The following is a 24,500-nucleotide window of genomic DNA, read 5'->3' as shown; positions in this document are numbered from 1 at the left end:
TCCCAGAAGCCATTTGGCTCCTAGCTTTCCATCCGTGTTTCTAACACTGGCTGTTTCTAGGACCAAGGTGATACCGTCCAGCTGTGTTGCTGTTACCAGGAGGTTCAGTGTTGTGAGTGTAATCTTGCTGTATTTATAGTACCGAAATGTTTTCTTGCATGTTGCTATTTTCACTATCATGTTCCTGTTTTATTATGTTATTACGAAACTCCTCTTGCAACCGTTGGTTTTGAGGCGTATTCCTTTTTTTCCTTTGCTGTAAACTGCTTAGAGCATGTTCCTTTTTGTGGACAGGTGACATGCAAATACTATAAATAATAAATTATTATTATTATTACTATAATCATGATGTTGATGATGTCAGCCCTCTCATTTCATGGGCCTTCAGTAGATGCGATGGTACCCACTGCTAGGCCTGGCCAAAGGTGTTAAATGCAATAGCACTACCACCAAACAGATACAGGGGTCAAAAAAAATAAGAACAATAAATGAATCCCCAAACCCTTGTTTGGGTTAGACATGGTCCCAGTGTCTGAAAAGTACAACGACTACAGGTCCATTTCAAGTAGTCCATGTCCAGTTTAAAGCTTTTATTTTCAAGAAACTGTAGAGAGGCCATCTTTGTTGAAAGTCCATGCAATGTCTTTTGTTTTGTAGCTGTGTGATTTGTGCTCATCTTGTATTGCGATGGCCATTGGCTATCAAAAATAAAATTGATTGATTGATTGACAGATATAAGACCTGCTCCCTGCCTTGCTAGCCTGTTTCCACCAGGCCTGGGAGGGCCCTGACTGACTCCAGCGACAAAAATGATGCAAAAGCCAGCAGTCATCCTTGTGAGGCCTGCAGGACCTGCTACAGAGGATGCTTAGAGACTCTTGGGGTGGGAGAGATGTTGTTTAAGGGTTTAAAGTTGGGGGTCAAGATTTAATTTCCAAGGAGCTTACTTTCTGCTGCTCTTGGTATTAAATTTTTGCAAAAAATAATAATTGGGCCAGACTTCTTTTTACGTTGGGCCCGTTTCATTTTATTATATACTTCTTGATACGCTTTTCTCTATTGCTTAGGACCACTTGTTATATTTCTGTAATGATGAAAAAAGGTGAGTTAACAGCTTACACAGTGGACGCTCAGGTAGCGAACGGGATCCATGCAGGATGCACGTTCGCAACCCGCAGCATTCACAACCCGCAGCGGCGCATCTGCACACACGCAGGTTGCAATTCGGCGCTTCTGCGCAAAGCGCGATTTAGCGCTTCTGTGCATGAGCAACCGCCGAAACCTGGAAGTAACCCGTTCTGGTACTTCCGGGTTTCGGTGCTCCGTAACCCGAAAAGACACAACCTGAAGCGGCTGTAACCCAAGGTATGGCTATACAATGGCATGGAGAAAGTGGAAAGAGAGTGGCTGGGGGAAACCAGCCAGATGGGCAGGGTATAAATAATACATTTATTATTATTATTATTATTATTATTCTTCTTCTTCTTCTTCTTCTTCTTCTTCTTCTCCCTCCCTCCCTCATAACGCTAGAACTCATGGGCAGGCAACAAAGTCGAATGATGGAAGATTTAGGACACCCAGCCATTATTTTATTTTTATTCCACCACCACCAGTCACAGGGATTCATAGTTTTCCTCCCACACTTTTGACCCTGTTGCTCTTCATCAACAATAGCCGCTGTTCCTTAATGCACAACTTTTGCAACCACCGCCTCCTTCCTTCCTTCGCTCATTCCGCAGAGCGCGAGAATCTTCGCAGAACTGCGGAGTTGGAAGGGACCCCAAGGGTCATCCAGCCCAACCCGCTGCGACGCTAGAAACTCAGCTAAAGCATCCGTGGCAGATGGCCATCCAACCTCTGCTTTAAAACCTCCAAGGAAGGGGAATCCACAACCTCCCGAGGGTTGCGCGTTCGATCCCCACGTCGGACGAAAGACGCCGGCCTCGCGGGGTGAGGGAGGCTAGACTAGATGACCCTCGTAGCCCCGCCCAAATGCTAAGTTTCCCTCCCCCTTGCTCGCGCTCGGCGCTGCAAGTGGCCAGGCTCTCCCTCTCCAGGCGGGGCGCGCCGGAGACAAAAGGCCAATGGCGCGCCACTCCGGGCTCCCCGCCCAGGCCCGCATCCGCCGCCCGGCCTCCTCCTCGTAACCCGTCACGTGGGAAGAGAGCCCCGCGGCTTCTAGCAGCAACAGGGGCAGGAGCAGAGCCGCGTGGGGTAGGAGAGCAGCGCCTGCGATCGCCTCCTCTTCGTCGACCTTGTTCTCCTCGCTCTCTCTTCCCTCTCCACGAGGCCGCCATGAAGAAGCTGCTGGTGGCCGCGCTGCTGCCCGTCTGCTTCGTAGCCCTGTCGGGTAAGTCGCCTTTTTAACTTCTTCTGCGGGGGCGGGGAAGACCCCCCCCCCGCGGCGAGCGAGAGAAAAAGGGAAAGTTGCCTTTGCTCCTCTCCACGGATCAGGTCCCCTCGCGCGCGCGCCTTCCCACGCCTTCTGCTTTTCGGAAAGGGATGCGTCCGAAGGAGGTTTGCTCATTTCCCTCTCTGTTGCAAGCGGGAACTTGCACGGATTTTTGTAATGTTCCCCCCCCCCCCACCTCCCGCCTCAGAGTCGGCTCAGCTCAAGAAGTGGGGTCGCCAGTTTTTAAAAACCCCCGCTTTCTTAACCGTGAAAGTTATTTGGAGACCTCGGGGTATCTTTCGTGTGTGTGTTTGTGTGTTGTGCGCGCCGTCGAGGTTGCACGGCCGGCCGCAGAAAAGGAAGTGCACGTGCTTTTATTTTAATTTTTGCACGGAGAAGGTCCCCGTTTCAGTTCCAGCGCAGTTCCAAACCAAATCTCAGCTTAAAAAACAAAACAAAAACGGAGGGAATAGCAGGTCTGGACGGTCCCCAAATCCCTGCCTGTCATAATAGATAGTGCCAGAACAGATGGAGCAATGGGTCTTAGACGCTGTTTCATGTTTTCAGAGCAAATAGAACTGGGACGCCTTTCTTCCATCCCGACCGACATCCTTTCTTGCACGGCAAAGGGACCTTCGTGTGAACGCAGCCAGAAATTGACCTACCACCATGCAAGCAGTTTGCTTCTTGTTGGAAAATAGGTTTAGGGAGGGTTGAGGTCACTGAGGTTTCTTTGCGTCTGTGTGGCTTTATTGCAGTTCCGTGAGTAACAAACAGCGTGGTCTTGTTGCTACCAAAAGAAAGAGGGTCGTTTCATTTCTAGTCCTTTAGGCTCTTGGGGGATGAAGTGTAAACTGCAAGCACTTCCCAATCTGTGCGAAATCATAGCAAAGGCCAGAGCATGTAAACAAAAGACTGACATGCTGAGGCAAAACATTGGCTTGGAAGTAAACCCTTCCAAGTAAGGCTGCAGATATTAAGACAGGTTTGCTAAGATAAGAATCTCACCAATCAAAACTCTGTTCTCTCATTTATTTGCCAACAAAGGGCAAGTGTTGCTTTCTAGAGCAGCTTTCGCCCACCTAGTGCCCTCCAGATGTTTCTAACTACAACTTCCATCAGGCTCCTCCAGCACAGCCTGGCTGATGAGAGCTGTGATTGAAAACATCTGGACTGAAGGGCACAAGGTTGCCAAAGGCTAGAATAGCTTGACCTACTAAATCTTAATGACAAGGTCTACTTTTAGGGGCAGTAATTAGTATTAGCATTATTTATGTAGAAAGCTCTACTTTTTCTTTTGGTCAACCATGGCTTCCTACTTCATCCATGATTAACACCGGCCAGGATTAGTTTAAAGCAGGCATAGGCAAACCTGGCCCTCCAGATGTTTTGGGACTACAACTCCCATCATCCCTGACCACTGGTCCTGTTAGCTACGGATGGTGGGAGTTGTAGTCCCAAAACATCTGGAGGGCCGAGTTTGCCTATGCCTGATTTAAAGAATCCAGCTTCATAAGCTATGGTTTAAAGTGGTCTTGTTTTGAAACTGACTGCTGTTAATTGTTAAACCAACTTTAAAGCATAGGTTACGGAGCTGGCTTCCTTTAACGAGCCATAGGTATTGTTAACCATGGTTCCTGGTTTGGGCAAAACCGAAAGTTTGTTTTTCAAAGTCCTTCTCCCAGATGCAGAAGAGGATGGAGGGGGCTACCAAACCTTGGTTTTGCTGCAGGTCATACATGTTGCAGTGTACCATGGTTTAAATTTAGCATGACATGAGAACACAGTTCTGTGTTGCACTCTCACTTGCATTGGAGCAAGAAGGCAACGGTCCACTGCCTTCGTGTCTTTAGGGGAACTTGGAGGAACCGCAGTTGGTCTCAGCACCTCAGTCGGTGACCCCACACAGTCAGGGAGCATGTCCTCCACCCCCGTTAAACCTGTCAGACTGATGGTGCCAACAAGTCTGAGTATCCATAAGGACATTGGGTCATTTGGTCACCAGATTAGTGCCTTGAGGGTAGAAGAGCCCCTGAGAATATAGAAGTGCGTTGATGTATAGAAAACCGTTTAGAGACTGCTCCTCATATATCTGGCCCGTATACAACAAAAATTACAAGAGAGAGTGTTGGCATCCATCTGTCTCGAGAGAGAGTGGAGTGCGCCTCCGGGGGTGAAATTAAACGGCTGCATTAGCAGCACTGAAGGGACCTCTCTGGGGCACAAGCCTGGGCAGTGTGCATGGAGTTTCTGAGCTGCCCAGATGGCAAGACCCCTCTCTTGGCCTCACTGATGTAGTCCAAAGGAAAGCAGAGCAATACGTTTGGTACCAGCTTGGCTGCAGGAGTTGCTAGAAAGAGGCTTACAAGGCACCCTCCAACCATCTTAGGGACTCCAGATTTGCATAGGGTTTACTCCTTGGCCTTTTCTTCTCCCAAAGATACCTCGCAAGGCAGCAGAGGTTGAGGATCAAGGTTTTCCTTCTCCTGGATGGGCTGCCTTACCAGGTTGATGAGCCCCATCTGGCCCTCACTTCCCTCTACGGCAAGTGCAGAAACCACCTTCTTGGGGCCACTATTGGTCATGTCAGCTCAATTCACCAGAGCCTGTCTTTGCGTGCAGGGGAAGTCCCTCACCAAGGGTTTGAGACCAGTCAGCTACCCCTCACCTCGTTTAGCTAGCCAGTCAAAGCCATTTCCGAGGTGTGGCCTCCGTTGCACGCTGACAGCTTCTGTGAGCCACAGGTGAGAGCTGAGTGCAGGGTAGGGGACAAAGGCTGGGCAAGCTACCCCAGAAGGAGCATGACATGCCCCCTACCACAGGTACAGTGGTACCTTGGGTTACATACGCTTCAGGTTACAGACTCCGCTAACGTAGAAATAGTACCTTGGGTTAAGAACTTTGCTTCAGGATGAGAACAGAAATTGTGTGGCGGCAGCGGGAGGCCCCATTAGCTAAAGTGGTGCTTCAGGTTAAGAACAGTTTCAGGTTAAGAACGGACCTCCGGAACGAATTAAGTACATAATCAGTGGTACCACTGTACTCCTCCTCTCCAAAAACCCTTCAAAAGAGACACAATTAAAGCATTAAAAGCAATGCAGGATATGCATAAAAATGGCTGGCTCCTCTTGAAAGTTTAAGCCGCTGAATTGGCCTGTTGACATTAAAAAAAAAAAGTATTGAAGAGATGCCTGAAAATCAAAAGGTAGGGGTGCCTGACAGGTGTGTGCTGCAAAGGTGTTCCACAGCATGGAACCAGTGGCGCTAAACGCTCAACTTCTGGTTGAAGCCAAATGGGTTTCTGAAACACTGGGGGTAACTAACATAGTTCCTCTGGATGATTTCAGTGATCTTGCTGCTATATAAGACTGGGATGAATCAGCCCCGCACAGATAGAGCTGATGGAACAGCTGGCCTGACCTTGGAAAAGACCTAGGTAGAAAATATTGGCTAAGAAGATAGTTCAAGATTACATTATCTCTTTCTGGGTTGTAAATCAGTCTTCCTTGACCCTTGAGAAGCCTGAAGGGAACTGTGCTAAATTTAATGTGCTGTGAAATATCTAGCAGCTGAGGGATATAGCACAGTTGCTCAGAAATAGATGTAGCATCTCAAGCAGCTTTTGAAATTTGCCAGGCGCATTTTGCATTTTGGCCATTTGCAACCAAGTGAAGATAGCTGAGTGTCAGGATAGTGCCTGGCGTCTCTACCATCTGGAGGTACGTGCCTCCTTGAATCTGGAGTAACAACACATCCTGTAGAATTCTAACAGTGATAGTTTATCTGCACAATCGGAATTAATTACAGGAACCAAAAAGTCCTATTGAAAAATACAACTTCCGAGCCGTCTGGCCCCAAAATGGCAACTAGGCATTCTGTTTTGGCGACAGCAAACCTGGTTCAAGGAGCCATTTGGCGCCTAGTTTTTATATCTGAATTTCTAACACTGACTCGGGATTCATTTGTGAAAAGGGGGGGAACTTGCTAGTAATAAACATAGCTTGCCTTCCTGTAGCTAAAAAGAATTTATGACCCTTTGGGCTCGCCTCAAGGCCCAGCCTGAAGTGGGTTGTAAATGGCCACTGCAAGTCTAGGTGATGTCTAGTGGAACTCATCTCACTGGGGACAATGTGGCCTGTTGTATCTTCTCCACCCCCAAAATTAGCAGATAATAATGTGAGCCTTATATGCAGGCAAGTGCAGAACATCGTGACACAAGGTAGAATCATAGAGTTGGAAGAGACCACAAGGACCATCGAGTCCAACCCCCTGCCAAGCAGGAAACACCATCAGAGCACTCCTGACATATGGTTGTCAAGCCTCTGCTTAAAGACCTCCAAAGAAGGAGACTCCACCACACTCCTTGGCAGCAAATTCCACTGTCGAACAGCTCTTACTGTCAGGAAGTTCTTCCTAATGTTTAGGTGGAATCTTCTTTCTTGTAGTTTGGATCCATTGCTCCGTGTCCGCTTCTCTGGAGCAGCAGAAAACAACCTTTCTCCGTCCTCTATGTGACATCCTTTTATATATTTGAACATGGCTATCATATCACCCCTTAACATCCTCTTCTCCAGGCTAAACATGCCCAGCTCCCTTAGCCGTTCCTCATAAGGCATCGTTTCCAGGCCTTTGACCATTTTGGTTGCCCTCCTCTGGACACGTTCCAGTTTGGTAAACGAGGTGAAGGTAAACGAGGTGAAGTAGACGGAACGAAAAGGATGTGCATCAGCCATTTTATGTGGCTGCATTTCCTGTAACATCTACCAGAAAAGTCAAGTAGCTTTGAAAAGGTTTGGGGATTTGCAGGTTTTTGACAAGAGGTAAACAGACAATTTAAACACAGCTTGCAAGTTTTTGCTAGAACTTTTAAAAACCACAGTGATGCTTCCAGTGTTATGCTTGGCTCCTGATATACACTGTCTTTCTACTCCTTTTCCACCCTCCCCGTGTATTTTAGTTTACTGTTCCCACAATCTTTCTCAAGCTTGTGTGCCAGAGAGCAGCATCTGTATAGGAACCAACAGATCCGTCAGTGTGGCTATTCTTACATATTGTGAAACAGTGTCATCCATGGACCAGTGCTGGTCTGCAATGTCTTCCCTACAGGTTGGGTGGGATGCTTCAAGGACCAAATTTGGTACTGGTTCCTGGCCCATTGGGTGGGGGAAATCCCACTCCAGCACATCAGATAGCTTGAGAAGCACTGATAAAAATCATACTTTCACCACTTCATTGAGCTGCAGAAACATTGTTAGTAGGGCTGAACCAAAGGGGGATATCTCGTGATTTTTTTCGTCAGTGTAAGAAAGGCATCCCTTTGGGTAACTCCCCGAATTGCTGCAAAGGAAAACGGAAAAGTTTGCCTCTTTAGGAAGCACGGCTCTCACTCTGCATGGGTATCCTTGACTGGTAGGGGAGAATAATGATTCCTGATTGAGTAGGATCTCTCATGCAGCCAGTGCCGGAAGTATTAATAGTGCTCTGAACTGGTTTTGTCTGTGCTCAGAAACAACAGCAGGTAGCCAAATCGAATTGGGTAGCATTGCAGGGTGGTCTTGCTCACCACATAGGCATAGAAAGCGTTAGAATAGCAGTAGGGGAAACAATTGCAGCAAACAGCCTTAGGAGGAAATGGAAGATTTACACTGCAGATTATATTGGAAAACATTGTTCATTGCATTTTCAAACCCCTCTTAAAACCAGTTTTCCCAGGGTGTAACTTGCTCCCTGTCCTCTTCCGAAAACACTACAGTGGAAACTTGGTTTTCGAACGTAATCTGTTCTGGAAGGCCGTTCAACTTGTGAAACATTCGAAAACCGAGGAGCAATGGGCAGTCGGCAAAATCCATTGAGAAAAAAGAGAAAAACTTGCAGTGGAATCCGTTCGACTTTCAGGCCACATTTGAAAACGGAAGCAATTACTTCCGGGTTTTCGGCGGTTGGCTTCCAAAACATTCGGCTTCTGAGATGCTCAAAAACTGAGGTTCCACTGTATTTTGAAATTAAGCTTTGTCCCCTCTTTGCTTTAAACCAGGTGTAGACAAACTCAGCCCTCCAGAAATTTTGGGACTACAACTCCCATCATCCCTAGCTAACAGGACCAGTGGTCGGGGATGGTGGGAATTGTAGTCCCAAAACATCTGGCGGGCCGAATTTGCCTATGCCTGCTTTAAACCTTGCAGCTTCTCCCAAGGTGATTTTGCAGTGGTAGGGTGAGTGGCACCTGCTTGTCTCTGGGGGGGGGGGATGCACATTATACCTTAGAAGGAGGGCTAAAAGCCAGGAGAGCTATTTTAATTTTGGAGATTCCTGAGTTGGGGGGGGGGGAGCAAGGGGGAAAGTGATGGGGTGGAGGAGAGATTTTCTGCATGCCACGAGTATTACCAAAAATGCCTGGAGATTCTTAGAGGTATTTGAAAAGGGTGAATTAGATATGGAGCATAACAGCCTGCAATTTCACTGTGCCCTGTGGCATAAGTTGGACCCTTGATCCCTCGCCACATCTCCAAAATAAAGACACAGACATCATGAGGGCAAGACATGCACCTTATTCTGTGGATATGGAAACAAGATGGTGCCCCAGATTCCTAGTGTCAACAGACACTTCAGAACTTAAAAAGGAGGGCAGGCTTCTTTAACAGGTGGAGAAAATCAACAGGTGTGATTTCTGTGTTTGGGAAAGTACCGGTTGAATGAATCATCGGAATGATTAACGGCACTGAACCCCTTGTCGAGAAAGCCAGCATTCCGAATTTCTATTTATTTATTTTTATTTTGTGTTGTCATAAACATACAAATAGATACTAATATACATGCACTTATAAAATTCACATATCATATGAAACTGGTCACAGTTCTAACTTTATTATTTAAGAATTGCTATAAATAAACACATCACTATAAGCAAATCACTTTTATAATTTAGTCTGCAACCCTTTATAACAGGGGTCAGCAAACCTTTTCAGCAGGGGGCTGGTCCACTGTCCCTCAGACCTTGGGGGGGGCAGACTATATTTTGAAGGGGGGGAATGAACGAATTCCTATTCCCCACAAATAATCCAGAGGTGCATTTTAAATAAAAGCACACATTCTACTCATGTAAAAACACATTGATTCCTGGACCGTCCGTGGGCCGGATTGAGAATGCAATTGGGCCGGATCCGGCCACTGGGCCTTAGTTTGCCTAAACGTGCTTTATAATTTATAGTACCATCCCATTCTCATATATATGATGGCACTCATCTGTCTCGAGAGACAATGGAGGAGTGTGCCTTTGGCGGTAAAGTCAAACTACTGAAGAGTTTAGTGCCTGCTGTGGCTGTAGAGACCAGTGCAGGAGAGACATGTTTTGTTACAGCTGGGGAAAATGAAGGTGTCCAGTTGTGCTGCTGCAGATGCACCATGCTGTTTCTTCCCTCTGCGTTGCTTCCGGAGGTCATTCATACTCTCGTGACTGCTACACAAACACAACTTGACTATGTGTCTCCAAGCACTTCAGTTTTCTGCAAGGGGTTGTCACATGGCAGAGCTGATGTTGCCAGCCTTCGTGTCATGTTTGCAGACACCTTTGCAACACAGAGTTGGTTTGGCAATGGCGCTGGTGCCTTAAGCCAGCTCCCCATAGAGCACGTATATGTGTGTGTGTACACACACACACACACACACACACACCCATGTCAGAAGCATATATTTTGGCAAAATTCCTTAAAAATAGCTCAACACCCTTTGTGTGCAGATTTTCACTTTTTGAAATATGGCGACTGCTGTGGGTAAACCACAGAGCCTAGATGATCAGAAGGTTGGTGGTTCGAATCCCTGTGACGGTGAGCTCCCGTTACTCGGTCCCTGCTCCTGCCAACCTAGCAGTTTGAAAGCACGTCAAAGTGCAAGTAGATAAATAGGTACTGCTCCAGCGGGAAGGTAAATGGTGTTTCCGTGCGCTGCTCTGGTTCGTCAGAAGCGGCTTAGTCATGCTGGCCACATGACCCGGAAGCTGTACGCCGGCTCCCTCGGCCAATAAAGCGAGATGAGTGCCACAACCCCAGAGTTGGCCATGACTGGACCTAATGCTCAGGGGTCCCTTTACCTTTAACATATGCACATCTACACACATGATTACAGGGGTACCTTGGGTTATAGACACTTCAGATTACAGACTCTGCTAACCCAGAAATAGTACCTCGGGTTAAGAACTTTGCTTCAGGATGAGAACAGAAATTGTGCAGTGTAGCAGCAGCGGGAGGCCCCATTAGCTAAAGTGGTGCCTCAGGTTAAGAACAGACCTCCAGAACAAATTAAGTTCTTAACCTGAGGTACCACTGTCCATGTCTCATTTTTTAAATCTTGGCAGTGAGAAGGCAGTTTTCTGCTTCATATACCTTACAAAAGGTGACCAGGTTTTCTCATTTTGCTCTTTTCTGTGACTTACCCCTCCCCCAAACCCTCATTTCTTTATTTTTACCAATTTCTTTGGGGAAAACAGCATATTCCCCTCTCCTGGCATAGGCAAATGGAAGAGGGATGCTTTTGCTTTTCCAGTGGCCCAGCCAACCTAGGAATCTGTGTTTAGCAGAGTGCTAATTCCTAACTGCAGTATTTTGCCCTCTCTCCTTATACAAGCTCTGCATATAGCCTTTATCTAATCTGCATCTCTTCCTTTTTCCGCTTAGTCGTTTTTTGGGGGCAGGGCATGACAATCCGCTTACCGCACACCTAGCGTGGGTTGCAGAAGCTCTTAGCAAGCAGTCCAGGAGAACAGACTGCCTACGTACAGATCTGCATGCTGCTGTGTTTATCCCAAAGCTGGTCTCTGGAGGTGGCCCAGACACCCCTGCCTTGCCCTCTGTTCCTAAAAGCGTTGGGAGAGAGATACTGCGGGTGAAATGTCTATGTGCTCTGCCGTTCCCCTCATGTTCCTGGCTTTAGGGAGGATCATAGAATTGTAGAGTTGGAAGAGACCACAAGGGCCATCGAGTCCAACCCCCTGCCAAGCAGGAAACACCATCAGAGCACTCCTGACAAGCCTCTGCTTAAAGACCTCCAAAGAAGGAGACTCCACCACACTCCTTGGCAGCAAATTCCACTGTCGAACAGCTCTTACTGTCAGGAAGTTCTTCCTAATGTTTAGGTGGAATCTTCTTTCTTGTAGTTTGGATCCATTGCTCCATGTCCGCTTCTCTGGAGCAGCGGAAAACAACCTTTCTCCCTCCTCTATGTGACATCCTTTTATATATTTGAACATGGCTATCATATCACCCCTTAACCTCCTCTTCTCCAGGCTAAACATGCCCAGCTCCCTTAGCCGTTCCTCATAAGGCATCGTTTCCAGGCCTTTGACCATTTTGGTTGCCCTCCTCTGGACACGTTCCAGGATACTGTGGTTTGTTCAAGCAATGTTTCCAGTGGCAACCAAACAGGGAAACGATGGTTTAAGTTGGGGATGGGGAACACCTGCAGAGGTGGATGGAGTCCTATCAGCACAAGCCAGCACAGCCAGTAGTCAAGGAAGATGGGAGTTGTAATCCAGAACTTTTGGAGGGCCACAGGTTCCCCATCGCCAACAAGGCTAAGAAATCTAAATCTGATCCATTTCCTGATTCGGATGTCACTGACAACGGTTCAGCAAAGCACAATATCTTCTCAAAGGAAAGTGTGGGGCCAGTGGTTAATGGCGAGGAAGCACAAAGACGCAAAGCTTTTTCCAATAAAGCATGGTAAATGATGTGATGTCTGAACTGGGCCACACGTAGCCCCAGATAGATCCCACCGGGGTCAATGGGATCTTCTCACAATTAAGTTTGTGTAAGATTTCATTGCTCTGGTGAAAGGCCCTTCAAACAGGATATTCATCGAGCATACATTTCCAAAGAAACTCCTCCTCATGGGCAAGACAGATCCCATGACACGATAACTTAATTGTCACAAGACGTTACATATGACACAGTGGACATTCTGTTTCAGTGTATGTACAAAATCTCAGAGCGTTAAGACCTAGGCTGGAGGCGTAAAGATGTTTTTTTCGGACCGGTTCGGTTCATAGTGTTAACGTTGCCAAATCCAAGCTCCTGGAAATTGTCGTGAATATCCCAACCTTTATGAGCCTTTCACCATAGTACTTGTAGTTGCAAGATTCTTGTGTTTAGCATGGGGTTGAGCAAGATCAGGGCCGAGGATGTGGATACAGCTGGCAACCTAGATCTGATGATGATGATGATGATAAAATTTTATTACTTATACACCCCCCCCCCCAATCTGGCTGGGCCTCCCCAGCCATTCTGGGCAGCTCCTGTTGGCATTCCATTCCTCCGCTGTGCAGACGTGTGGGATTGTTTTAATTACATGTCTGTGTTTTACAATCCAGCACTGATTGTCGGAGTCTTGTGAACGGAAGTTCCGTTCTGTATTGCTTTTGTTTCCTTCTTCTCTCTGAGAGCAAGAAGGAGAGGAGTCATGTTTTCCTTTGTCCTGATTTGTATATATAAATAAACTAGCTTAGTGCTCACACCTCAGGCCTGGATTCTGCTGATGTTGTTTCTCTGCTAACGTGTGCTCAGTGTCTCTGGACATGAGCCACAGAATCTCATCGGGGAAGAAGAATGATGGATTTCAGGAGTGGTATGCAGACCAGAGAGACGGGCTGGCATGCATGGTGTCATTTGCCTGGTTGCCCTCCTTGCCTGCCAGCCATTACCCCAACAGCTCCCAACAGAATATCAAAAACACGATAAAACATCAACCATTAAGAACTTCCCTAAACAGGGCTGCCTTCTAAGACGTTAGTAAAGGTAAAGGTACCCCTGACCATTAGGTCCAGTCGTGTCCAGCATGACTAAGCCGCTTCTGGCGAACCAGAGCAGCGCACAGAAACGCCGTTTACCTTCCCACCAGAGCGGTACCCATTTATCTACTTGCACTTTGACATGCTTTCGAACTGCTAGGTTGGCAGGAGCAGGGACCGAGCAATAGGAGCTCACCCCGTAACGGGGATTCGAACCGCCGACCTTCTGATCAGCAAGTCCTAGGCTCTGTGGTTTAACCCACAGCGCCACCCGCGTCCCTCTAAGACATTAGATGTCTTCTAAAAGTCAGATAGTTGTTTATTTCCTTGACGTCTGATGGGAGGGCATTCCACAGGGCGGGCACCACTACCAAAAGGCCCTCTGCCTGGTTCCCTGTAACCTCACTTCTCTCAATGAGGGAACCGCCAAAAGGCCCTCGGCGCTGGACCTCAGTGTCCAGGCAGAACAATGGGGGTGGAGGCGCTCCTTCAGGTATACTGGGCCGAGGCCATTTAGGGCTTTAAAGGTCAGCACCAACACTTTGAATCCTAGCTTCCCCCACCTCTGGCAGGCAACTTTGATAGGTGGATGGGTTCTGCCCACCTTGCAGACTTGAAAGGTAAAATAATGCAAATGTATTTATCACTATGTTATGTGTGTTTGTTTCAGTGACTGCCGCAGGACTGAACGTGACCTCCGCAGCTCCCCATTCAAGTTCAATAACAAGTAGGTCTCTACTTAATCTTTTTTTCCCCTTCTGCTTTACTAAGATGAAAGCACTTGCATCTGTGGCCCCCAAATCCAAGGCAAATGATTTGCTTATCCAAACGGCTTGTGGCGGGGGGGGGGGGGGTTGCCTCTCTGTTCTGAGAAATTACGTAACTGGCATTGGGAAAGAAGGATTGTGTTGAAGATGTCAAGGACATCCTTGTTGGAGTTGCTGCTCAGGAATGCCTGATATACTTTTCACACATTGGGCAGGTCAGATTTATTATTATTATTTGGCTGAGAGTCTTCAGGTTGCAATTCCAATAAAGCACCTTTGCAAGCTATTCCATTTAGGGAGCAACCCTATGGCCAAGAGCCTTGGGATGCAGCTATCTGGCTCACAGGGCTACAGTTCCCAGAGTTTCCTCTGAGATTGATCATTAAACCACTCTGGGAATCGCAGCTCGGGGGATGGGGGTCTCTTAACAACTCTCAGCACCCCTCACAAACTACATCTCCCAGAACCCTTTGGGAGGAAGCCATGATGGTTTAAAGTGCATGCCTGAAATAATGGTGTGTTGTTATATTCTGGAGTGACATCCGCAGTTGTATTTTAAGCTGTATTTATTTATTTATCCTATCCTATCCTATCCTATCCTATCCTATCCTATCCTGTCGTATCCTGCCTTCCAAAGGAGCCCAAGGCGGCAAACCAAAAGCATAATAAAATAATGCAATTAAAAATATAAACGTTAAGAACATTGAAAACGATCTAATGATATGCATTCCTGTATCTAAAGCCCAAATACATACAAGTTAAGAGAAACTGAGTTCCCTATGTGCCCAGCACCCAATGAAATCCACACGTGGCACTCCAACGACCTTATTGTTATTCAGAAGAACTTTTTAAAAGTTATTTTCTTTCTCACCCGACGCCCATGAATCATAGCATTAGAAGTGAATATGAGGACCATCTAGTCCAACCCCCTGTAATGCAGGAAAATTTCTGTCAGTGGGGAGCTCAAATCCATGGCCCTGGTCTAAAGTTGTAGGGTTGATTGGTTGGTTCGTTTTTTAATTATTCTGCTGACTTTTGAGAAACGTTTATTTTGGAGTTGTTGGTTCCAAACATCTAGCTCCAGTTTCTGTTTTTGGACCTAGAACAAAGGTGCCGGGGGCCCAAAAAATGAAAAGGGGGGAGGGGACCCCCCCCAACTCAAAACAACAACCCAGCTTTTCAATGTTTCATCATAGATTAATTACCTGCTTTGGAGAAACCACAGCTGGGCATGTTGCCATGTGCAAGTTAAGGCAAGATGTGGCGCAAGTCATCATCGTTCCTGTGCCTTTCACTGGCAAAAAGCAAAAGTTGCCTTTTATTTGTGAAACGCTTTCTTTTCTATATTCTATTATTTGTCCTCCCTCCTTTTTGAACGCTCTGATGCTACTTTTGTCTTCGGTGTTGTTGCTTAAGTCTGGTTTGGATTAATTTTGCTGCCCTTGTAAACCTTGATATTTTATTACGTGATTGAGGTTCAAGCGTTGTATTTGCAAAACGAGCTTGGCAATTGAAAAGTATTGAGCTTAATTTTACCCACAGCCCCATTCCTCAAGGCGGTGTGTGTGTGTGTGCGCGCACACGCTAAATGTTGATATTTTTATCTCAGAACTTTGCACATGTTCCAAGAGGGAACCAAGAGGCAGCCTTAACCTGTGAAGGAACCTCAGTGCAACTGGGGATGCTTGACTCTGCAAATTCCCTAATTGTACAAACAGAGCCTACACACAAGCACTCTGTACATGCTCAGGCTCTTTTACGAGTTGCTCTGAATGTGTCACGAGGGCTGAAGGGATAACTTCACCAGACTCAAGGCAGATAGAAGCCTTCCCATTATGGAGCTGGGTGTTCAGGTCTCCGGATGGAGGGTTGGGTTCAAACTGCATTTCTGGCACATCTGTTTTGGAGACCCAGTGTGGTGTAGTGGTTCAGATGTCAGACTCGGACCTGGGAGACCCGGGTTCAAATCCCCATTCAGCCATGAAGCTCATTGGACGACTTTTGGCCAGTCAGTGTCTCTCAGCCTAACTGCCCTCACAGGGTTGTTTGGGGAGTTAAATGTAAACCACCTTTGTGCTCTTTGTAGAAAAGCTGGGATATAAATAAAATAAATAAAAGTAGTGAGGGAGGGGCAGAAATTGTGGTTCCACTTCCTTCCCTATGCACAAAAACAAGCATTCCCTGTGATAGGCTCATTGATGCTCTCCACCTATCTGTGAAATGTTCTCACACCTATTTGAGGAGCTTCAAGCATCTACATTGACCTGTTGCATTGACCAAGCAGTGTGACTCGTTACGGGAAGAAGAAGAAGGAGAAGGAGAAGAAGAAGAATTTATTATTTATACCCCGCCCATCTGGCTGGGCTTCCCCGGCCACTCTGGGTGGCTTCCCAAAAAATTATAAATACTGTAATACATCAAGCATTAAAAGCTTCCCTAAACAGGGCGCTGCCTTCAGATATCTTCTAAAAGTCTGGTAGTTCTTCTTCTCTTTGACATCTGATGGGAGGGCGTTCCACAGGGCGGGTGCCACTACCGAGAAGGCCCTCTGCCTGCTTCCCTGTAACTTGGCTTCTCGCAATGAGGGAACAGCCAGAAGGCCCTCGGCGCTGGACCTCAGTATCCGGGTAGAACGATGGGGGTGGAGACGCTCCTTCAGATATACTGGACCGAGGCCGTTTAGGGCTTTAAAGTTCAGCACCAACACTTTGAATTGTGCTCAGAAACGTACTCACAAGCATTGAAAGTGCTGCGTGAAATAAAGCACGTATTGACCCCCCCCCCCAAAAAAAAGAGAGCGCATTACGATGTTTAGTGAAGGCCATTCTTTTTCTGGAGGGTTTTGCTTTCTATGTCTGCCCCATGTATCTGATGTGTTCCTATATTTCACGCATGCTTTGCAAAGGAACAACGCTTCCTAATTGCTGCAAGGTGAGTACATCAGTGGAAGAGCCCGATGGCTAGCAAGCCTTAATTAACACTGTCTTTTGCATTGGGGGGGGGGGTTGTCATTAAGCGCACTCTTGTACAACATGAGAGATAGATGGGATGAGACTTGTTTGAGGATGTGTGCAGTTTCACTTGAGAAACCTCAGCTTGCAGGGTGCTGAAGTACTTCCTTTTTAAAGGTTTGCTGCAAAATGAGTCAGAGCAGTTTCTGCAACAGGCCTGTTAGCTTCTCGTTTGAAAACAGGCCTTTCCCCCTCACTAAAACGTGGCTACAGTGGTACCTCGGGTTACAGATGCTTCAGGTTACAGACTCCGCTAACCCAGAAATAGTAACTCAGGTTAAGAACTTTGCTTCAGGATGAGAAGAGAAATTGTGTGGCGGCTGGAGGCCCCATTAGCTAAAGTGGTGCTTCAGGTTAAGAACAGTTTCAGGTTATGAACAGACCTCCGGAACAAATTAAGTACGTAATCAGAGGTACCACTATACTGAACTCTGGTCGGCTTGGCATGCAATAATTTGTTGTTAGGCACCAAAGAAAGTCCCTTGTGTTGCAAAACAGAACACACTGAACAACAGCAAGCAACACATCGGCTAATAAGATACTGACAATATTTTTATAATGCTAAAATTCACAAACAGAAGACATATAATATGTGCATGGAGTCACAAACGAATAAGAATCAAATAAACGTTCCGTGAACAGGAATGGTAGGAGGGGTAAGTCACTGTCAAAGATCACTGAAATGGAGGCAGAATGCCTTTCCACAGTCAGTATCCTACAAATGTGAGATGATGGGTGCTCCAAACGTTGCAATAGGGTCCTCTGAGCACAGCAGCAGACAGTACAGTTCTTCCAGGATCATGAACTGTTTCAATGGTAAATCTTCATCACCTAGCAATAATATGAAATGCAAACCTTTGCATTTCATAATATGAAATGAAAACCAGTGAAGGAAATGTCAGGCCTTCGTGTTAACCAATAATAAATACATACCAAATTAATTGTCCCCAAAGGTACATTAAATGGCCATCGATCAGCTATCACTAAAAAGTGTAGTAAGCTGATGCTGTTGGCAAAACCCGAGTGGCATTAAAATGGCTCTCAACAGGTGCGGTGAATCACATAGAATTACAGGAAATTTAAAGGTACATTATCTGAAATATAGCAAAGAACATACAAACAGAAGCCATCTTGACAGAAAACTTAACCAAAACAATTAAAATCTAATTCAGTATTTCTGGTGTTAGGCATCAGGGGTCATGAGCCCTTAACAAACCCGGTGGTCACACGCCAGGGGGGCAACAAATGTTTTGTTTTGTTTTTCATTTGTACAATAGGCTAGTCCTAACGGTCAGATAGAGTCTTGAGTTCCATGTCTGAGGTTCCCCACCTCTGATGTAAATAATAGAAAAAATTAAGAAATTTGAGGGTCGGCAAAAGATACTTGGAAATTCCTGAGAATCCACTGAATTTTCTCAGTATCCTCCCAAAATGTGGATAATTGCCAGGAATCAATCAACATTCACCAAGGCTCTGCTTTTTAGTGTAAGGGCAGTGCATACCTTTGTTCAAGCTGCTGTGCTATTTTCTACCTGCTATTCAAAACACATCACTAAGGAATGCATACTTGATGTGAATTTGATTCCCTGCTCTTGGAGCATTGATGCAATCCGTCTTCTTCCCATTGATGAAAATTCAGCTGCAGCAGAAAGGGGTGGGGGAGGTGTTTGTGGGTCTCCTTCCCAAAGGCTCAGCTTGGCTCCCCAAGGTTAAAACAAGGGAACTGAATGCCGTTTCACAAGTTCTGCTTGACATCTGATGCTTTATCTTCATTGAGTCCTTGCTAAGTGGTAATCAACAGTTTGATATGCAAAATGCCATGGGGGGTGAGATTGGGGAAGGTCATCGTGAAAATGTGGAGTGCGGTCTCTAAAAACACAACATTATTATGCCGGATCAGTCTATTGGATCCCATCAGCTCCAGCCAGCACAATTGATCTGTATTCAAATGGTGTGTGTGCATCATGTCATGTGACCAGTTATGCAGCTCCGCTCCCCCCAATATTTTATTCAAGTTGGCCCCCCTGTAGGGCAGTAGACAAATTGAATAAATAATAATAAATTCCTGCAGAATTTAAAAAATAATGAATTATTGCTTAAATCGAGTCCCATGCAGTCTCTTTTTAACATTGGCTACGGGGTAGTCATAAATCTACTGTTTTACCAGAAGTCTAATTTATGCTGGAAATGTGGAAAAATGGAAGGAACATTGTTCCATATTTGGTGGAACTGCGAAAAAACCAAGACCTACTGGGGTATGATTCATGAAGAACTCAAAAAAATGTTTAAAACATACAGTGGTACCTCAGGTTAAGAACTTAATTCGTTCTGGAGGTCCGTTCTTAACCTGAAACTGTTCTTAACCTGAGGTACCACCTTAGCTAATGGGGACTCGCGCGGCCGCCACACTATTTCTGTTCTCATCCTGAAGCAAAGTTCTTAACCCAAGGTACTATTTCTGGGTTAGAGTCTGTAAGCTGAAGCATCTGTAACCTGAAGCATCTGTAACCCGAGGTACCACCGTACTTGCAAAAGAAACCAGAGGCATATTTATTAGGATTATTGGGAAAAGACATACCGCAGAAAAAGAAAGGAATTTTCTTACATGCTACAGTCACCGCCAGGATACTATATGCCAGTAAATGGAAGAGCGAAGTAATACCCACAAATGAAGACTGGCAATACAAATTAAGTCAAGTTATAGAAATGTCAAAGCTAACTGCATACATAAGAAAACAGACAAACCAAAAACTCAGACTAGAATGGCAGTGTTTTGAAGAATACATGGACAAACACTGTTCAAGAATATGTTGATATGCTTAGATTAAAGGAGTAAAGTAGAAATTATTAATTAGGAATGTCATAATGAGATCAAAATTAAAAAATTAAAAAATGCAATGATGGTATTGAATGTGTAAGATAAGGAAGTCGAGATGTTGTGGGGGGGTCAAAGGGTGTGGTGGTGGGAAAGATAAGGGGGTGGGAAGGATTTTTTATATGTAAATAGTAGCCTTATTTTTGTATGTCTTTGCACCGATAGGATGCATTTCCTTTTCTTTTTCTGTATTACTAAAATTTAATAATAATAATAATAACTTAGAAAAAAGAGAAAAAAAACCTACTGTTTTGCCATGTCCGCAGGTGTTCTTCAACTGAACACTTCCACTCCTGCCCACAATGTGACAAACGCAACGACCCCAACTGCTCCTGCCACCACAGTCGACACCAACGTAAGCACCAGTGCCCACCCTGAAAATAAAACAAGTGCAAAGCCCACCCCAGTGAAACCTGTGTCTCCTAATGTGACCACAGCGACTTCCAAGGCTACTTTGCCTTCTGCTTCTGCAACAGGTATGTGTTGATCTGCAGCTACCGTCCTGTAGGAAAGGAAAAGATCTTGAAAACTAGTAGCCCTTGGTAGACTTATCCTCCATGGAATTGATCCATCATAATAGTAATATTTTTATTATGTATACTCCGCCCACCTGACTGGGTTACCCCAGCTGCTCTGAGTGGCTTCAAGCATATATAAAAACACGATAAAACATCAAACATTAAAAACTTCCCTAAACAGGGATGCCTTCAGATGTCTTCTAAAAGTCAGATAGTTGTTTATTTCCTTGACATCTGATGGCCACAGGTGGGTGCCACTACCGAGAAGGCCTTCTGCCTGGTTCCCTGTAACCCCAGGAACCGCCAGAAGGCCCTCGGAGCTGAACCTCAGTGTCCAGGTTGAACGATGGGGATGGAGACGCTCTCGCAGGGCCAAGTTGAGAGTTGATTGTGAGAAATAAGGTACGAAGATTCATTCGGGCCGTCTTCTGAGGAGCTCATCAGTTTTAAGCCCCTCAGAAAAAGGGGGGTGGGAAAAAGATAAAGACGAGATTAAAAGCAGGGGTGAAGACATGTCATAAAGCTCTTGGGACTGTAGCCAGTCAGTGGTGTGATCTGACTGCAGTAAAAGAAGTCATGCGAACCAATAGACTTCATTCTGCACTGATCAGACATTGTCGTGTGTACTGTAATTGGTTCTGGATGCCACACTTTAAGAATGATACAGGCAAATCTGAACAGGCTTATAGGAAGGCAGTGAAGATGCTATATAAAAGTGGTCTTATGAGGGGGGTTGAAGGGACGCGGGTGGCGCTGCGGTCTAAACCACAGAGCCTAGGGCTTGCCGATCAGAAGGTCAGCAGTTTGAATCCCTGCGACGGGGTGAGCTCCCATTCCTCGGTCCCTGCTCCTGCCAACCTAGCAGTTCAAAAGCACGTCAAAGTGCAAGTATATAAATAGGTACTGCTCCGGCGGGAAGGCGAAACAGTGTTTCCGTGCGCTGCCTGGTTTGCCAGAAGCGGCTTAGTCATGCTGGCCACATGACCCAGAAGCTGCCTGCGGACAAACACCGGCTCCATCGACCTGTAAAGCAAGATGAGCACCGCAACCCCAGAGTTGTCTGCAACTGGACTTAACTGTCAGGGGTCCCTTTACCCTTCCTTTATGAGTGGGGTTGAAGGAGCAGCATGTTTAGACTGGAGAAGATGAGGACCAGGGTGGAGCTTGGGAAATAATAATAATAATAATAATAATAATAATAATAATAATAATAATAATAAATTTATTATTTATACCCCGCCCATCTGGCTGGGTTTCCCCAGCCACTCTGGGTGGCTTCCAACTGAATATTAAAAACAGTACAGCATCAGACATTAAAAACATGATAGCACCCTCCAAATACCTGATGTATCATCACACCAAAGAGGACCAAGACTTGTTCTCCGTTGCTCCAATGGGCACGACTATCTTAAAAGGAGGGTATTTTGGCTGAGATTCCCAGAATAGTTCAACAAACCATCTCTCTTCACAGGGAATTATGGGACTTGTTGCTCTGTAAGGGGTCTCCCTAACAACTCCCAGCATGCTTCACAAACTACACTTCCCAGAATCCTTTGGGGGAAGCCCTGGTGCCATAAGTGTATGGCATGACTATCGCCCAGCATTCTGGGGCATAAAACTGCACCCTGTATAATAAGCATGTCGGTTGGTTGTGTGTCTTCTTTCAGTCACTCCCAAAGGTGCAGCGGCTCAAGTCTCATCCTCAGGGTTCAGCGCAGGCAGCTTCATCGGTGGCATCGTCTTGACGCTGGGACTTCTTGCGGTTGGCTACATCGGATGCAGGACGTACCACGCGAAACGGGGCGTCCAGTACCGAACCATGTATGTAGCGGTCGGTGGAGTGTTTCTTTGCTGACCTAGATTATGTTGGTTTTAATTTTTGTGTTGTGTTGTAAGTCGCTTTGAGTTTACTTTTTGGTGACTAATAAGTTCCAACAAAACAAACAAACTTAAGAGGCCTCAGGTTCGATCCGTGGCCACCTCCATGTATGAAACCTTGGGGAGCCCACGAACCGATCTAAATGGACCTAAATTGTCTGGCACGGTGCAAGGCAACACTCTGCATTCATAGCCTTTGTGGCTCCAGTGAGCATCCAAAGCGTAAGGTGTGGTATTCAGTGCTGCTCCTACTCAGAGTAGACCCACTGGAGTTAATGGGCATGGCTCAAGGTTCATTAAGGTCCGTGGGTCTACTCCAAATTGTAGTTAGTTGAACGCAGCCCATTGCATGTGCCCTGGCAGTGTCCTCCTGCGACATTTTTGCAGAACTCCTGGGCCCCCAAAATGGCATTATACTGCCTCTGACTGCAGATTCACCCTCCTGGTGTCCCCTTGGACTAGGCTCACAATCTTCGCACATTTAATGCAGCGCAGGAACAAGTGCTTTAGTGCCCCAAATGCCTGCCTGTGTTTTCATCCATGCTGCAGTTTTTGTCCCTGTTCTAGGCAAGACCAGCACGAACGCCACATTCCTTTGTGCTCCTGTCTAACCATGAAAGCCCTTTTTTGCTTGTTTGTTTGCTTGCTTGCTTCGTTTCATTTCGTTTGATGGCTTCCTTTGATTTAAATCTACATCGGGAGGCCAGGCTCTCTGTGACATCCCCTCTTTTGAACTCCCTCAGCCACCTTGCTGCCCTTTTAGCTTCTGCTGCATATCAGCGATAAACTTCCGTCCCTCCCTGCTGTTCGTAAAAAAACCCCACCTTATGAATGTGCACGTAGTCCCGTCTTGCTTCAGAATTGCTTCTTGCGTTAGCCCTTGAACAAAACTAAACTCCTCAGCAGCGCTGTCGGACTCTGAACGTTGAGGAGAGTGTTGGTGAGCTCTTTAGATTGGATGTGGGGAACTTTCGGCCCTCCAGATTTCTTGCATAAGTTCTTGGAGGCCAGACTAGTGACTGGGAGCAGCCGCCAGGACCATATAACACAGGTCCTAAAGGATCTACACAGGCTCCCAGTACATTTCCGAGCACAGTTCAAAGTGTTGGTGCTGACCTTTAAAGCCCTAAACGGCCTGGGCCCAGTATGCCTGATGGAGCATCTTCACCCCCATCATTCAGCCCAGACACTGAGGTCCAGCTCCGAGGGTCTTCTCGGCACCCACCCTGTAGGAACACTCTGCCATCAGTTGTCAATGAGATAGGAATCATAGAATCATAGAATTATAGAGTTGGAAGAGACCACAAGGGCCATCGAGTCCAACCCCCTGCCAAGCAATTATTTGACTTTTAGAAGACCTGTTCAGGGAAATTTTTAAGGGTTGATGTTTCATGACGTTTTTCATATATTGTTGGAAGCCGCCCAGAATGGTCGGTGTAACCCAATCAGAATAATTATAGTAGTAGTAAAAGTAATAATAATATAGCCATGGTAGCTATACTCAGCCTCTTTGGTCAGAGGCTACATACTTCTGAATACCAGTTTGCTAGAAACCACACAAAAGAGTACAGTGGTGCCTCGCAAGACGAAAAGAATCCGTTCCACGAGTCTCTTCGTCTTGCGGTTTTTTCGTCTTGCGAAGCAACCCCATTAGCGGATTAGCGCTATTAGCAGTTTAAGGGCTATTAACGGCTATTAAAGGCTTAAGGGATTAGTGGATTAGCTGCTAAAAGGCTATTAGCAGCTTAGCTGCTAAAAGGCTATTAGCAGCTTAGCGCTTTAGAAAAAGGGGTTGGGGAGCGGAAAAAAACCTCAAAAATCGCAAGACATTTTCGTCTTGCGAAGCAAGCCCATAGAGAAATTCGTCCTGCGAAGCACCTCTGAAAACGGAAAACCCTTTCGTCTTGCGGGTTTTCCCTCTTGCGAGGCATTCGTCTTGCGGGGCACCACTGTACTTCTGCACTCGTGTCCTGCTGGCAAGTTTGCCCCATACATCTGTTTGGCCACTGAGAACAGGATGCCATAGAATTATAAGAGTTGGAAGGGACCCAAGGGTCATCTATGACAGGCTTCCTCAAACTTAGCCTTCCAGATGTTTTGAGACTACAATTCCCATCATCCCTGACCAGAGGTCCTGCTAGCTAGGGATCATGGGAGTTGTAGGCCAAAAACATATGGAGGGCTGAGTTTGAGGAAGCCTGATCTATGACATATTCGATGACCAACAAGTTCACCTTATGTCCAGGTGTTTCTGAACTACAACTCCCATCAGCCTTAGCAAG

The 24,500-nt window shown here is 46.1% G+C and overlaps 1 protein-coding gene across 1 annotated transcript in view; it reads left to right on the top strand.

The window, feature by feature from the left end:
* Positions 1-1,992: 1,992 nt before the first annotated feature.
* TMEM123 (transmembrane protein 123) overlaps positions 1,993-24,500 on the top strand; it is a gene marked incomplete at its 5' end in the record, with an annotated part of 28,603 nt that continues 6,095 nt past the window's right edge. Inside the window, 4 exons of the mRNA XM_083436831.1 lie at positions 1,993-2,350; positions 13,840-13,896; positions 20,089-20,298; positions 22,008-22,161. Of these exons, the coding sequence (XP_083292957.1) occupies positions 1,993-2,350; positions 13,840-13,896; positions 20,089-20,298; positions 22,008-22,161 (779 nt within the window). The remainder of the gene's footprint in view (positions 2,351-13,839; positions 13,897-20,088; positions 20,299-22,007; positions 22,162-24,500) is intronic.

This window comes from Podarcis tiliguerta, assembly GCF_965153285.1.
Source record: "Podarcis tiliguerta genome assembly, chromosome: 4".
Lineage (NCBI taxonomy): Eukaryota > Metazoa > Chordata > Lepidosauria > Squamata > Lacertidae > Podarcis > Podarcis tiliguerta.
This window is presented reverse-complemented; position numbering and strand designations above follow the sequence as displayed.